The following is a 15,603-nucleotide window of genomic DNA, read 5'->3' as shown; positions in this document are numbered from 1 at the left end:
AGTTGTTCATAGCCAGCTTGATGAATGTCAACCAAGGAGTCTGGGCATCAAAAGGCAGTTCAAGTGATTGGAAACCATACTATGAACTTTAAGAGAGCCAAACAACTAATTCACATTTCCTTAGGTTTTCACTTCTTGAAGTTTGAAAAGAATAAATATTAAAACCTTGAACGCTACAGCTAATCTCTCATACAAGGATCCCTTCAATTATTGGTACAACAGTAACAACAAAGAATAAGGAATACATCTGAGTACCAGTGTTTAAAAAAGCAGGTTTTAAACGCAAACCACAAAGCACAGCATGCATGGGGCTTTTTTTGCATGAAGCTCAACGACTTTAGTTGAGCACGATTAAAGTGTGCTTCAGAAATACGCTTGGGGTTTTTTTTATCAAACAATATGAATGCTTGGATTTGTTTAATCTTTTGTAATAGTGTGGCTGGTTGTATGGAATCCATACCCCAAAAAAGCTATTTATCTTATCTTGGAAAGATCGAAATAAAATCATATATACATTTTTTTTTTTAAAAAAAAACAAAGACTCAACTATATTTACCAACCAAAAAATATTGAAGGAAGTATGTAATTAGGTGTAAATTTGGGGTTGCTAATTTATTCCTAATTGCTGTAAATTACGGATTGATAATTGTTTCTAAATTGCCCTAAATTGGGGATTATTGACTGATTGCAAATTAGGGATTGATTGATTGAAGATTGTTGTAAATTAGGGGTTGGTTAATTAGGGATTGTTATAAATTAGGGATGATTTTTTTCCCTTATTCTTCTATCCGATTTGTATAGATCATGTTAATGAAATGGAATGGGTTTTTTTTTTTTTTTTTGCAAACTTTTACAAAAAACAAAAGAAGACTCAACAAAATAAAAATAAAAAAAACCTTAGCATATTCAAATCCTTTCAATTAAGAGTTGAGATCAGTTTGCCTTCCAAGTACAAATCAGGACTAGAAGTTGAGCAGATTGTATCCTTTTATATGTCCCCTGTGTGTTTTTGTTGTGGTTGTAAGAACTTATAAACTTATATAAAATATAAATAAAAAATGGTATCTTATCTTTTGTTAAATTTGCAGCCTTCATTCTTGTTTAGTTTTTTTAACGATTTTTTCTTAATAGTTTATATTTTTTATGCTTATAAAAGATTATACTCTTTATTTTATTTATATGTGCTTCACTTTGCTTAAGCATGTGCTTCACTTTGCACGGCCTTCTGCCCTTAGCACTTTTCAAGACACTGCATCTGATAGTTAGCACCAAGCTAGCAAAAATGAGCATTAATATATCTCGTGTAACAAAATAACATGACCTAATATTCAAACAGCTTAGGAAATGAGGACAATAGAAGTCAACTATTTTACTGCCAAAACATCACAAATTAAGGAAATTGACCTTTGAAAATGTAGTTGTCAGATCATCTATATCAGACAATGATCCAATGCCCGAACCCTAGTCGGAAGCAGGAACAAGAAAAAACAAAGTTAGAGGCAACATCACAGCACTTTCGTGCAACAAAACTTTGAAAAGGTATAGGAATCAACAATGTATAAAAGAAATCATAATGACAAGCCATAAAGCCAGCAATTTCATTTGAGCAGGGAGATATGGTGGCTTTTTCTGTTCATTTTTGCATGTGTTTTAACAAAATAAATGAAGCGCACATGCACTAAATGGCAAGGAAACAAATTTATTCACCAGAGCCACTGTTAAGTTCAAATACATGCATAAATATCTACTCCCATAAAGGATCACAGGGTTTCACATTGTCTCCTTGCAAAAAATAGTTTCATCTTTTATTCTTCCTTCATGCCATCAGTGATTCAATCATTCCACTTTTGTCCAAGCTTACCAAACATTTACAAGAGGTCCACCACAATAAACCAAGACCCAGTTGATGGATGGCATTTGTCATGTTGCATCCATGGAGCACTTACTTCATACACCACATTTTGCCAACCCATTTTGTAACCGCAGTACAACCATGACTACTGGTACTGTTAGTTTTTCCCTATGCATAATGTTCATTATGACAAAGCTACATTTGCTGGAGTACTTTTCTTTCCAGACTGTTTTGAAGTTCATCTCCTTTCATAATAATAGTGGCCCGATTTACACCACTATTGTTCATCTCCTCAACAATGAATCAGAACATTACCAAAGCTGCCACTGATACATTTTTCATTACCACTACACTGCTGCTCTATATCTCAACAAAGTGATACAAATATTGATAAATTATATCACAGATTATCTTATTCCCTTTTCTACTTAAATTATTTTCTTTAGACATGTTTACCATCAATTTTCAACAGCATTCTGCGATTGCGTATCTATGCTTACACCTGTGTATATGTTTATAATACTTTTACATCCTTCTATTAGTTTGTGACTATTAACATCTTCATCTACCAACTTGTATTGTAGTAATGAATCCAAGCTAGATCATGATTAGTATCCACTTGATCAAAGAGAAAGTTCTTCAAAACCGAGTAATGCCAATTTCCCATAAGGATTTTATGTTACCTCCTACTTGAATTTCTAGAATTCCAGATTTCAAAATTTTATGACAATAAAAGGCATTATGCCATCCCCAATCATCAAAAGGAAACACTTATTTTTGCAAGTAAAAACATAAATAAAAGGGAACCACCTTAAGGAGGCTAACCCCATACAGAAACTTGTCAGACTACTTAGAAAGGTAGATGGTCTATTGAAAGACTAAAGATTCAAGATGAGGAAAGACAAATCTTAACCACAAAAAAAAAGAAAAAGAAAAAAAGAAACCAGAACAATTTCCTTAAGAAAAGAAAGAAAACAGTAGTTGATTTTCTAGACTCTCAAAGGCTCTCAAATTCTCACGCCAAAATATACCATATGTAGCACAAAGGAATAGCCCTCACAACCTTGTGCAAGCCTTTTAGGCCAAGTCCAGCCCTATAAATGCAAACTATGTCATATGGACTCGGGATGCTCAGGCAGTGTAGCCGTATTGACACAACATGACAGGTACTGGTACAAGATACATGTCAGAGTTGGCATATCTCCAATCAGACACGGCTCGCTCAGTCCATCTTCTCTAAAAGAAAAACCTAGATTTGGGGTTGGCGGATGCAGATCTGAATTGCACAAACGCAGATCTGGGTGCCGGTGAATGACAACGAGCTGTGGAGAAATGGACAAGTGGAATAGAAAAGAAAAGAAAAGGCATACTCTCTGGCTAGATATAAGAAGGAGAAAGTTGGAGAGTAAAGAAAAGAAAGCGAAAAGGACAGGAAAGGAAATGTCACCGAAGAGTCATCTCCTCCGACCGACATCACCCTTGACCTCCTCTTCTCTCTCTCTCTCTCTCTCTCTCTCTCTCTCTCTCTCTGAACAATTACAAATGTGATGAGTTCTGCACAATAGAAGCTAATCACCTCTTTGCTCTTCTTCCATAAATGATAAAATGGATTTGAATCTTAATTTAAATCTGCTTTATCATTTATGGAGTGTGTGTTAGGAGGTGGAGTAAAGCACTTGTCAAATCAACCAATTTTTTTTTTAATTTTTAATATTTCCAATAAATTACTAGTTGCAAGGTTGAAGTTCTTTGGATTTATTTTATTGATTTTCCAATAATATATATGGCTTACTTGTTGCAAACCACATCACATCTCCCTTCCTCTTCATTTAATTTCTATCCTTATATGTATGTATATGCATGCAAATGAAAATATATACATAATCACTTAGTAGCTGAATAGTTCATCTCATACTCTCTGGTGAGTAAGCCACCTTATAAGACTGAAATTACTCAGCTTAAGAAAGAAGACAGCTCAATATATCAAGGATTTTAATTTTTAAATCATAATTTTAATTATTATATATTTATTTTTGTATGTCATATCCCCACACCTTATCCTGATTAGAATCTGTATCCTCATAACTATGTCCTGTGTTTGGACACATATCCCATATCCTTATTCATGAAATTGGCAAGTTTGACCTCTAAATAAATACTTGTATCCAACACCCATACCTGAGTCCGTGTAACATAGAATACAAAAAGTTCCATAACATAGGCCAGCACCATCCAATTTACTCCCAAAATAAGAAAGAATAACATCACAACCAGATTACTCTATCAAGTAAGTCATGCGACAGTTAGCACAGCCCCCTTGGCTGCTAAATAAGCCAACTGTGATGTGCCTCAGGTCAGGAGCAACGAAAGAGAGAGCAAGCAAAGAAAAGAAAGAAAAAATTTCAATATTACTCCTTATTCTAGATAAGTGCACTTTCTCCATTTTGTATGCATCAGCTATGCTACGAAATATCAACAAACTCATTAAAAGCAATAAGTTCCCTCGGGGCACCTTCAAATTAAAAACTACATCAAACCACTTTTGTTCTTGCAACCAAATTCTAGTCAAGAGAAGGTAAGGAATTGGGGCATCTCAGAAAGGGGGAAGAAAATTCTCACAGTAACAAAGAAATCATGTACCAAACGGTACGGGTGTCAGCTAACAATTCAATCAATCAACCATCCATAGTTGTCAGATAAAAAGGAAATATATTCATACTTTGTTCATGTTTGTCTAACATAAAAAGAGGTATGAGTAGTTGTTAGATGCATCCTTGTGCTTTTTCACATTCCAAATGTAATCATGAGGTTCTAACTGTGGTTAAATAGATTCATAGTTTCTTTTTCAAATAATAGTAGGATGATTTCCTAAAATAGTTTAGACACTTATAACAAATTAACTATTGACCATATTTTTGAAAATCGTGCGATCAGTGTTTTAAAAAGCACACTTATGCGCAAAGCACAGCATGTTTGGAGCTTTTTGTGTGTGAAGCTCACCTACTTTAGCTGAGCGCAATTAAAGCTTGCTAAGTTGCACCTTTTACCTGAGCTGTGAAGTGCTATCAAGCAGGCTTTTAATATGAATGGTTGGATTTATTTAAATTTTTGTTATGGTATGGCTGCTTGTATGGAATTCTTACCCAAAAAAAGTTGTTTATCAGATCTTAAAAAGATCTGAATACACATTTTAAAAAAAAAAAAAAAACAAAGAAGACTACAGATTCACAAAACGCCTAAACATCTTATGAAAGATGTGAAGAGTTCAGATTTCTTGTCTTTTCAATGAGGTCTATACTACTGAGATGTATATATATCCCTTATGCTTTTTGCTATGATTGTATGATTTGTAAATGGGTATAGAATATAAATCAAAAATGGTATCTCATCTTTTGTTAGGTTTGCAACCCTCATTCAATTAGAGCCTATTTGGTATTGTTGTGCTTAAAAAGCACAACAGCTTTTTATCAACTTTTCCAAAAGAGTGGCATTTGGTAAAGTATAACTTCACTTTTAAAGCACAGCTGCTTCTTCCAAAAAAGTAAGTTATAAGTAAAAAGAAGGGACCCTCTGCATTTTATAAAAGCACAGCAACTTTAAGTGGGACCCACAATCATTAAAATGCTATTTACTTTTATAATCACTCTCTCTTTTCATAGTTATGCCCAGTGTTCTAGGCGCCGCCAAGGCATTAGGCAGCCCCTGGCCGCTGCGAATACATGCAAATCAGCACCCCTAGGCACTGCCTGGGTAGCACAGACATGCGTGTTTGGATTTTGTTGTCAATCAGCCACATGGCGAAGAAGATGCGACTCAAACGGTCGGCCACACCGAACCCACGACCACAGCGAACGCACGAGGAGAAAGCGGTCACGGCAAACTGATGGCAGAGGGTTGCGACCATGGCTGCCAGCGATGGGGAAAGGTTTGAACCGATTGGCCATGGCAGATACCCACATCGAGATGCGAACTCTCACTTCGCTAACGGTTCAATTCAGACTCCCACTGGCCACGACACTGATCAAATCTATAACTATTGGCCATGCCAGATGCGAACAACAGCGGTCATGGAGAACCACAACGAATCTATCCGTCCCATCGGCCACGGCAGATGCGAACGGCCTCTATCGGCCACTCTATATATATATATATATATACACGAAAATTCACAGTATATGAAAACTACATGAATATGTGTTTGGTTTGATACCACATGTTAAAGAAATACTTTTACAAAATATATGAAATCCACATATCATATAGAACACCAAAGATTAAGGAAGAAGAATATCTCTGAAATCCATGATTAGTGTGTCATGACCCTATGGGTAATAAAAGGGTATTATAGTAATAGGGTAGAATAGTTTGTTAGGGATATTCTAGCAATTAGTTAGGTGCATATGGCTGCATGTGCAAGGCTGTTAGGGGACAAATATGCCTATATAAGGCTGATGTAAATGGAGGGGAGGGTATGCTGAAAATTATTGAATTGAATATCTGATTCTCTCTCATTTCTCTCTACTTCTCTCCCTCATTTCTCTCTACATCCTTCCCCCATTTCTGTCCAAATATTCCTCTAAACTTTTTGTTCTTAGTTCTACTCAATCGGATTCTTCCGATTGCCAATCCAGCCCCGTTATGAACCCTAGGTTCATGACAAAGTGATAAAATAACATCAAAATACATCAAAAAGTTTAAAAAAAAAAAAAACAGTTTTCCTAAGCCCCGTCTAGGTGGCCTAGGCGCTAGGCCCCAGTCTGGCGCCCAACTAGTGCCTAGCGCATTTTAGAATATTGGTTATGCCACATTCAAAAAATAACCATTTAATTTTCTAGTGTCCTTTTTAGTCCTTTTACATATCTACAACACAACAATAAAATATTAACCACACACTTATTACTTGGTTTTAACATTAACAAGTATAGCACCACACTCAATTACCAAACACTACAGTGTTAACATTACTTTCATGACACAGCATGATAAAGCACAAAAACACAGCAATACCAAACGGCCCTTTAGCTTCTTCTTTTTTTTTTATAATTGTTTTGATAATAGTTTATATTTTTTATGCTTATAAAAGTTTTATACTCTTTATTTCATTTATACGCACTTCACTTTGCTTAGGCATGCGCTTTGCACTTAAACTCCATAGGCCTTTCGCGCTTATTAAAATAAAAATAAAGTGAAACATAACATGATAACACAGGAGCAATACTAGCCAATTTAAGATATAATGTGTCTAAAATTATCAAAATTTGTTATCAGCATTAACAGTGTGCAGCTCAACTTCTCATCAAGAAAATGCAGCAAATTAATGGAAGAGAAGCTCCTGTCCTAAAGCATCATTGTCAAAAACTGAGCATCAATCAGTCAAGGAGTTGATTCACAATTCAATGCCTCCATGAAGTCCATAGTTGTTAAGAAAATAACTTTTTATTTTTTCCATGTATACAGTTAGTTTGTTAAATGTGTTAAAAATTTTGGAAGTTTAACATAAAGAAAGAGTAAGAGTAGCCAAGCGATGTGCAAACCACACTACATTTCCGTTAAAAAAGATCCTACTTATTTTAATTTACCATATTCAATGGCTTAAGCTGCCAATTCTTGTCAAAACCAGTTTCTCGACCATAAGTCAAAACAATTTACCTGAACTATCTAATTCTCCAGTTCCCAAACAAATAGTTCAATTCGATGGTCCAGTTTAGCTTTCACAAGAATGACCTAAACTCCAAATTATATGTCCCTTCTTTGTTTAGATTAGCATCTCCAAGTCCCCACAACCAAAATCAAGAATAATACTGGATATCAGTCTCCTTAGACCTCAAAGTCCCTTACAAAGCTGTTGTTGCAAACTTATTGCAACACTAAACCAACAGAAATGCAGTATACCTCCGCCAATGGGCTGCAAAAATAATTTCCATCCAACAAATGCTTTTGGCATAAACCTTGATGATGTCTACCATGCAAGCAATCCATTCATGTTGCGTCCCAATCTAAAGTCAACAGACTTCTGTCAGGAACCCTCATATTCTACGAAGGGATTCCTTATTCATTTCCTTTTTCATTTTGTATGGCTATGCAATTGTACCTTCAAGCTGATGCTTGAATTGTACCTTGCAGTTGGCTTGGCACCAATGTCAAGTTGCATCTTGGCTTAGTATATAAACACTAACCCAGCTAATGAGAAGTATAGAGAATTATCCAGTCATTTTCAGATCTCTCCCCCTCAATTTCTCTCCCTCTTGATTTTTCTTTCTCTAGCTTCCTCCTGTTCTTCTATTCTCCCCCCATTCTTCTCTCAATTCTCCCCCAAAATTTCTACCCTAATTTCCATTCATTGAGGAGAAATTGCTTCTTGGATCTTAGGATCCTGACAACTTCATCAGTCACTCGTCAACCCTGTTCTCCTTCTGAAACAAATCTTCAGGAAAAAAAAATCATCTTTCCTCAGAACATTCAATGTAATGTTTTGAAAACTTATTTAAGACTTCACATAGAAGTATATGGAAACTTTCCCTTATGGTAACTGGAAAGAAAAAAACTCCTCCAAAATTCTTAAGAATGATGCTAACTGGTCCGACAGGATCATCCAACCCGGACCGACCAGTTAGGAGGGTCCAATTCCTAATTGTCATATTTTCCAATCTCTGCCTAAATGAGTAACTTCTTCCTCTCTCTGATTCCTTGCACTATATACAGCCCCTTTATTTCCTATGTAGCTTTCAACTCTTATGGCATCAAAGACTGTTATAGCATTCTCCTTGAAGCGTTCAATATTATCTATGAGAAAGTACCAAACTCCTAAGTCTAAAACCTAAGCAAAAATCATTTTTCTTTGAGTCCTCATATTTCAACCATAATCCAACACCAGTACCCCTTCAAGGAGATCAAGTCACCAGATGGTCCATCCGGACCATTCAAGAGAACATTTTTCATCTTAGCCAATGACTTAACTCCCGTTCAAACTTCCAGCATTAAACAACAATACTAAAATATACAAATAAATGTAACACTGCTGAACTAGTTGCATGAAATGAAACCTAAGCATGCACATATTCTACATGCAAAATAAACCAGAAACACAACAATAGAAAATGAAAAGATGCCAAAGATCAAATGAATATAACCCACACACTTAGAGAGGAAAAGGACAGAGGGAAAGGAAAGCTACACTACACATCTTGAAGAGCGGACAGAGGCATAAAAACAAAGATATTTCCATGTTGAAAACTACTTAGAAAATAGGTGGTTAACCAGATCCAAATATGAAGAGAATAACAAGTAACATAAACAAGCACAATAAACTAAACTACACATGAAACGAGTAATTGGTTGCAGATGCTAAAAGCAAACAAACTTCACCTCTTCCTTATCAAAGAGATGGTACTCATCATCACCATATCCAACAACAGGAATGCCATCTTCTTCTTCATCTAATCCCCCCAACTCAACTTCCTCCACATCTTCTTGACCGAAGAAGGCATACTGTGATGCATCAAAGAGTGCATTTTCTGCATAAAAAATGAAGAAAGCTAATAGCTTCAGGAGGGGAAAAAAAAAAAAAAAGCTAATATTCTTTCCACACATTCGTTATTTATAACATGTAAACATCATCACAAGTCGAATAAGTGACAGAATTATGTAAGCAACACTTTGAAAATAGCTGGAACATGAATATCGATTAAGTATTTCTGGGATACTGAATTAAAGCACTAACAACAACAAGCACACTAACCATAATAGGAATGTTCATGCTTCCTACAGAAGTGGTCTATATTTGTAAATATGAGTGTTTTGAGTAAATGATTGGAGGACAGCCATAAGTTAGCCCTTTGTATGTAACAGGCTATGGTAGGATGTGATGAGTGAGAGCATGTGTCTTTCTCCTTCAATTACGTAAGTGAAATCTAAGTCTGGAGTTAATATTAGGGAATATAGGTGGTGCAGTAGTTGAAAACTTGGTGAGATTTTCCTTGACCTCTTTCAGTTCTAGGAATAAAGACACAAAAGCAACGGATTATCTCACCAATTTGCAGTAATCTTGTGAGGTCCCCCAGTTTAGGGGTAATTTGCAGGATTGTGAAATCAATTCCTCGGTAACTTCTTTTGATATCTTGGATGGTCACCAAGTGACTCATACAGACAAAGCAGATGGGTCCGGCATCCATATACCAGAGGGATTTTTTATACAGTGAAAGGAAAACAGACTTCTCTGGCAAGGCTTTATGAAGATCGAGGACTCCTCCCAGGACAACTCTTTTTTTCTATTAACAGCCAGTCTGACATCCATCTTGAATATTGGGAATCAAAGAAAGTAAGGTAAGGTGGTAATGGACCAGTGCTACATTTAGGAGGCGGCACCAGAATTGATTGAGCATGTTCTATATTCTGTATAGTCGCAAATTTGCGATAAACTTTTGGAGTTTAATCTATTCCATCTTTGTTGTGCAAGGCATCGTGCCAACCTCAGTTTTTGGATTTTCTTTTAGCTCAGGTTCAAGCTTGTCCAAGAAGGAGCTTGAGTCCTACCTTTTTTTTTGGATAGGTAGTCTTACTTGAAATAATGTGTTGGAATTTCGGGTAAAGATAGCAGGCAAGACTGCTGTTACAACTGTAAGTATACGGTTATTATATGGAAAGGTTAACCCTAGTGGTGCAAGGCTCTACATGGCTGCTTCTATGGCAGTAATCAAGGAAGACAACAAAGCAATCAATCTAAAATAATCGTGAATGTATATAAGTTGTAATTAGGATGTTTCTTGAATATACTTTCCTTATGTATTCTTTCCTCTTTTAGATTCCTAAACCGTAAATTCTAAGGTTATAAGTAGAGGATAATCCGAAGAGGCAAGTAGTATTTTTCCCTACACTTTCAAAGCCTAGTTGCTACTAATTTTACAAGGTATCAGAACCACAACTAGACCAGGTGCAGAAAAGACAATAGTTTGAGCGAAAATGTCCCAAGAGGAGATTAAATCATCCAGTGTTATAGGGGTTGTAGTGCCCAGCGAGGGGCTTAGAACGGCAGTACCCTTCGAAAATCCATCTTTGCTGATTAGTCCAATGAAACTAGATGGAAATAACTATCTAGCATGATCCTGCTCCTGGAAATTGTTCATCAAAACCTAAGGATTAAAAGACTACATCACTGGCACAAAAAGTCAAAAACCTGTCACTGGAGATGTACAAGAACGACAATGGAAGATAGAGAACTCCCTTGTGATGTCATGGCTGATTAACTCAATGCAACCAAACATTGCCAAGGGATATCTACTGCCTGATACAGCAGGGAAGATCTGGAATGTCGCATCCCAGACCTACTCTCAAGTAGGACATGATGCACAAATTTACGAGATCCGAAAAAGATACATGAAACAAAACAAGGTGAGTGGTTAATTTCTCAATACTTTCCAAGCAGAATGTCCTAAGGATGCTTCTACGATCCAAAAAATGATTAATAAATAAAGAGTATTTGATTTTTTGGCTAGGTTGAATGTAGAGTTTGAACAAATAAGGGTTCCAACATTAGGTAGAGAGTTTTTTCCCACCTCGAAGCAAGCTTATCTTATGTTCACCAAGAAGAGAGCACGAGGAGTGTTATGCTCCAGCTTGTTGCAACAAACAGATCAAGTGTGATGGTGAAACCATCACTTCACAAAACCTCTACTGGCCATGGGAGTATCAGTAAGAATCTACTTAGGCGTGAATATTGTGGGAAACCTAGGCATACAAAGGAGACTTGCTGGTCTCTACATGGCAGACCTATACCCCGTGTTCCGGCAAGGGAAAGGTTAGAATTGCAGATAGTACCCTCTCTCCTATTTCTAGAAAAGGGACTATTAACTACAACAAGAACCTCAAACTGTCATATGTTCTTCATATTCCTAATTTTGCAAATAACTTGCTATCTATAAGTTCTATCACAAATTCCCTAAACTCTAAAATTAATTTTTTTTCCCTACCCATTGTGTTTTCCAGGAGGTAAGCACAGGGATAATGATTGGCACTGGTAGACTGGTTGATGGCTTGTACTTGTTGGACAATAAATCATTCTCGCAACCTGAAGGCCAAGCCCTAAAGGTTAACCAACTGACCTCGGTCAAAAAGGAGCTAATGGAGTGGCATCAAAGATTAGGTCATCCTTCTTTTTCAATGATAGTGAAGATTATTCCTAGTTTGAGTAAACAATGCAATAATACCAGTGTATTTTGTGAGGCTTGTGAGTTTGGTAAACACACAAGAAATACTTACCCTATAATTAATAAAATCAGTACTAAGCCTTTCGTGATTGTCCATTCAAATGTTTGGGGACCTAGTAGGGTTAACACACTTAATGGATACGGGTGGTTTATTACCTTTATAAATTGCTTTAGTCAAACAACTAGAGTTTATCTTATGACACATAAAAGTGAAGTTGGTTGTTGTTTCAAGCCCTTTCACAAGATGGTAACTACTTAGCTAAATACAAAATTTCAAGTCCTCATAAGTGATAATGGCTTAGAATATAAGGATGCTGGTTTCTAAGGCTATCTCCGAGATCAAGGGATCATACATCAAACTAACTGTGTTGATACCCCTGCTCAAAATAGTGTAGCAGAAAGGAAAAACATATATCTCTTGGAGGTCGCCAGGTCAATACTCATTGCTATGCATGTTCCCAAAGCTTAGTGATGCAGCTCTTACTGTTGCCTATTTAATTAATGGGATGGCACTACTCTCAATTTCAGAACACCTTTGAAGCTATTAGTGGGAGTCTCTTCCTATACTTTCCCTCCCAAGGTGTTTGGTTGCACCTGCTATGTCCGAAACCACTCTCCTACAATCAGTAAATTAGACCTGTGAGCTCTTAAATGTATATTCATTGGGTAAACACAAAAAGAGTATAAGTGCTCCCATCCACCTACATGGAAGTTTTTTGTAAGTATGGATGTCACATTTAGAGAGGAGGACAGTTATTTTCAGTCCAACCAATCACCTCTTCAAGGGGAGAGTATCAGTACGTTGGTGCAAGTGCAGTGGACTGATACTGCTAATACAATTGGTCCAGTGTTGGATTTGAGGGAAGAAGGTGAAGAGACTACTGTTGATTTGAGAGCAAAAGGTGGAGAGACTGCTGTTGATTTTTATAATTAAGCTAATATTGACAAACCCAGGTAGGAGGGAGAATCAAGGAATACTGATCAACATCAAGGACCAAATAGACTAGTAATGGGGAGTTTTTGACTTACTTCCAAAGGAAACAAGCCCATCAACAAAGTCTACATAGCCAAGAAGATTCCCATAACCTCACTGATCCAGGTAAACACTTCACTGAATCTGAACAACTTCCAACTTCTAGTCAATTTCCAGCAACTAACCCTGATCTTGATGCTACAATTCCTGAAACTAAACCTGTTTTTGATCCTTAATTAAATTCTCTTATTTGAATCTCCCTATAGCTGTCAGAAAATGAGTTAGAAGCTATACGCGAGATCCTATCTCTAACTTTGTTACTTATAATTCATTGTCTGCCTCCTATAAAAATTTCCTATCCACTCTAGAATCAGTATCAGTAGCCCATGCTGGAAACATGCTATGGTGGAGGAAATGAAAGCCTAATGAAAAATAATACATGGGAACTTGCTGCACTGCCACCTGATAAAAAACCAGTTCGCTGAAAATGAGTTTGCACTGTTAAATACAAGACAGATGGAACAGTTGAAAGATACAAGGCAAGCTGGTGGCTAAGGGGTTTACTTAAACCTATGGAGTAGACTATGAAGAAACTTTTGCCCTGGTAGCAAAAATGAACATGGTACAAATTCTTCTATCACGTGCAACTATTTTAGACTGAGACCTACATCAATTGGATGTAAAAAATGCATTTTTGCATGGAGCGCTGGGAGAAGAAGTATACATGAAGATCCCACCAGGCTTCAACAATTCAAAGAAGCAAGGGAAAGTTCGTAGGTTAAAAGAGGCCCTGTATGGTCTAAAACAGTCCCCCAAAACTTGGTTTGACAGGTTTATCAAAGCTATAATAAGGCTTGGTTATCAACAAACTAATGCTGATCACACCATGTTCTTTAAAAGAAAGGAGCAAAAGCTAACTGTTCATATTGTTTATGTTGATGATGTATTGGTGACAGGAAATGACCCTGAAGGAATATATCAATTGAAGGAATACTTGGGGGGAAGAATTTGAGATCAAGGATCTTGGGCAGTTAAGGTACTTCTTTGGAATTGAAGTAGACACATCAAACAACGGCGTTTTATTTCCCAAAGAAAATATGCTCTAGATTTAGAGACTGAGACAGGTATGCTGGGAGTAAGCTTGTTGATTCACCCATTGAAGTGAATCACAGACTTAGAGCTGATGAAGGTGAAAAGGTTGATAAAAACAAGTATCAAAGGTTGGTTGGAAGGTAATATACTCGTACCATACAAGACCAAATATTGCCCGTGCAGTAAGGGTTGTAACCCAATTCATGCAAAATCCTAAGTCAATTCATATGGAGGCGGTCTAAAAGATTTTAAGATATCTAAAAACAGCTCTTTGGAAAGATTTACTGTTTTCTAATCATAACCATCTAAACATACAGGGATACATGGATGCAATCTAGGTTGGATCCCTAGTGTTGAAGCATATACTGAATAAGTGGCTAATCTCTTTTTAACTGTTGATGAGTTATATTTGTGTAGGTTGTTATATTGTTATGTTTCTATGCTGTTCATTTATTTTTCAGCTTGCTATATAAACTTGAGCAATGCTGTCATTTGTAGGCTTTGATTCACTTCGATAATTGAAAGTTTCTCTCTCTCGCATTTCCTTTCTTTCCGTGTCCTAGTTTCATTACATGGTATCAGAGCCTCTGTAACTCTACTTCGATGGCGTCCAATCCAAGAGTTAGTTCTTCTTCTTCTCCACCACCTCAATCTTCCTCTTCTTTGTCGTCTATATCGCAATATGATTTTGCAGCAACAGCTAAAGCCTTTAGCTTCATTCCATTTAAGCTCAACTCCAGCAATTACATCTTCTAGATGGCTCAAATCCTTGAGATAGTTAGGGCCTTCAATCTCACATCCTTTCTTAACAAATCGACATCTCCACTGAAGTACGTGCCAGATCCAAAAGGAGGAGAAGATGGATCTCAGATCGTAAATCCTAAATATCTGAATTGGCTCAGATCAAATCAAATCAACTTTTACTGGGTTGGTTGTTCTCCACCATTGACAAGGATGTTCTTGTGCAAGTAATTCATTATGAATCATCTGTTGAGGTATGGAATTCGTTAGAAAGTCTTTACTCAAGGCAAACTATAGCTAAGTCCTTCCAACTAAAACAACAATTACGAGCAATTAAGAAAGAATCACTCTCGATGAATGATTATATACTGAAGATAAAAACTATTGGCCATGATTTAGTAGCGATTGGTGAACCGTTGAATGATAAGAAAATGTTACTTGCTATTTTAAACGGCTTGGATCAAGAATATGAAACTGTTGTTAATTTGATTACATATCAGATAGATAATATTGACTTAGAAAAAGTATAATATCTATTGTTGATGCATGAATAGAGAATTACTGCTAAGAATTTGCCAATATCATTTGGTCAATTTGAATCGATAATGACTTCTCCTATGTCAGCAAATGTAGTCTCAAGGAATGATGGTAATTTCAGTAACACTAATGATAATAGAGGAGGTTATCCATCTAGAGGTGGTGTTTATTGTGGTCATGGAAATCGAGGAGGTGGTAGAGGTCGA

General features: G+C 36.6%; 1 protein-coding gene across 1 annotated transcript in view; it reads right to left on the bottom strand.

The window, feature by feature from the left end:
• Positions 1–15,603, bottom strand: part of LOC127794248 (protein PAT1 homolog 1-like) — a 39,561-nt gene that overhangs the window by 16,791 nt on the left and 7,167 nt on the right. Inside the window, exons 2-3 of the mRNA XM_052325193.1 lie at positions 9,218–9,366; positions 1,405–1,461 (exon numbers count right to left, since the gene is read on the bottom strand). Of these exons, the coding sequence (XP_052181153.1) occupies positions 1,405–1,461; positions 9,218–9,366 (206 nt within the window). The remainder of the gene's footprint in view (positions 1–1,404; positions 1,462–9,217; positions 9,367–15,603) is intronic.

Source organism: Diospyros lotus, chromosome 2 (genome assembly GCF_014633365.1).
Source record: "Diospyros lotus cultivar Yz01 chromosome 2, ASM1463336v1, whole genome shotgun sequence".
Lineage (NCBI taxonomy): Eukaryota > Viridiplantae > Streptophyta > Magnoliopsida > Ericales > Ebenaceae > Diospyros > Diospyros lotus.
This window is presented reverse-complemented; position numbering and strand designations above follow the sequence as displayed.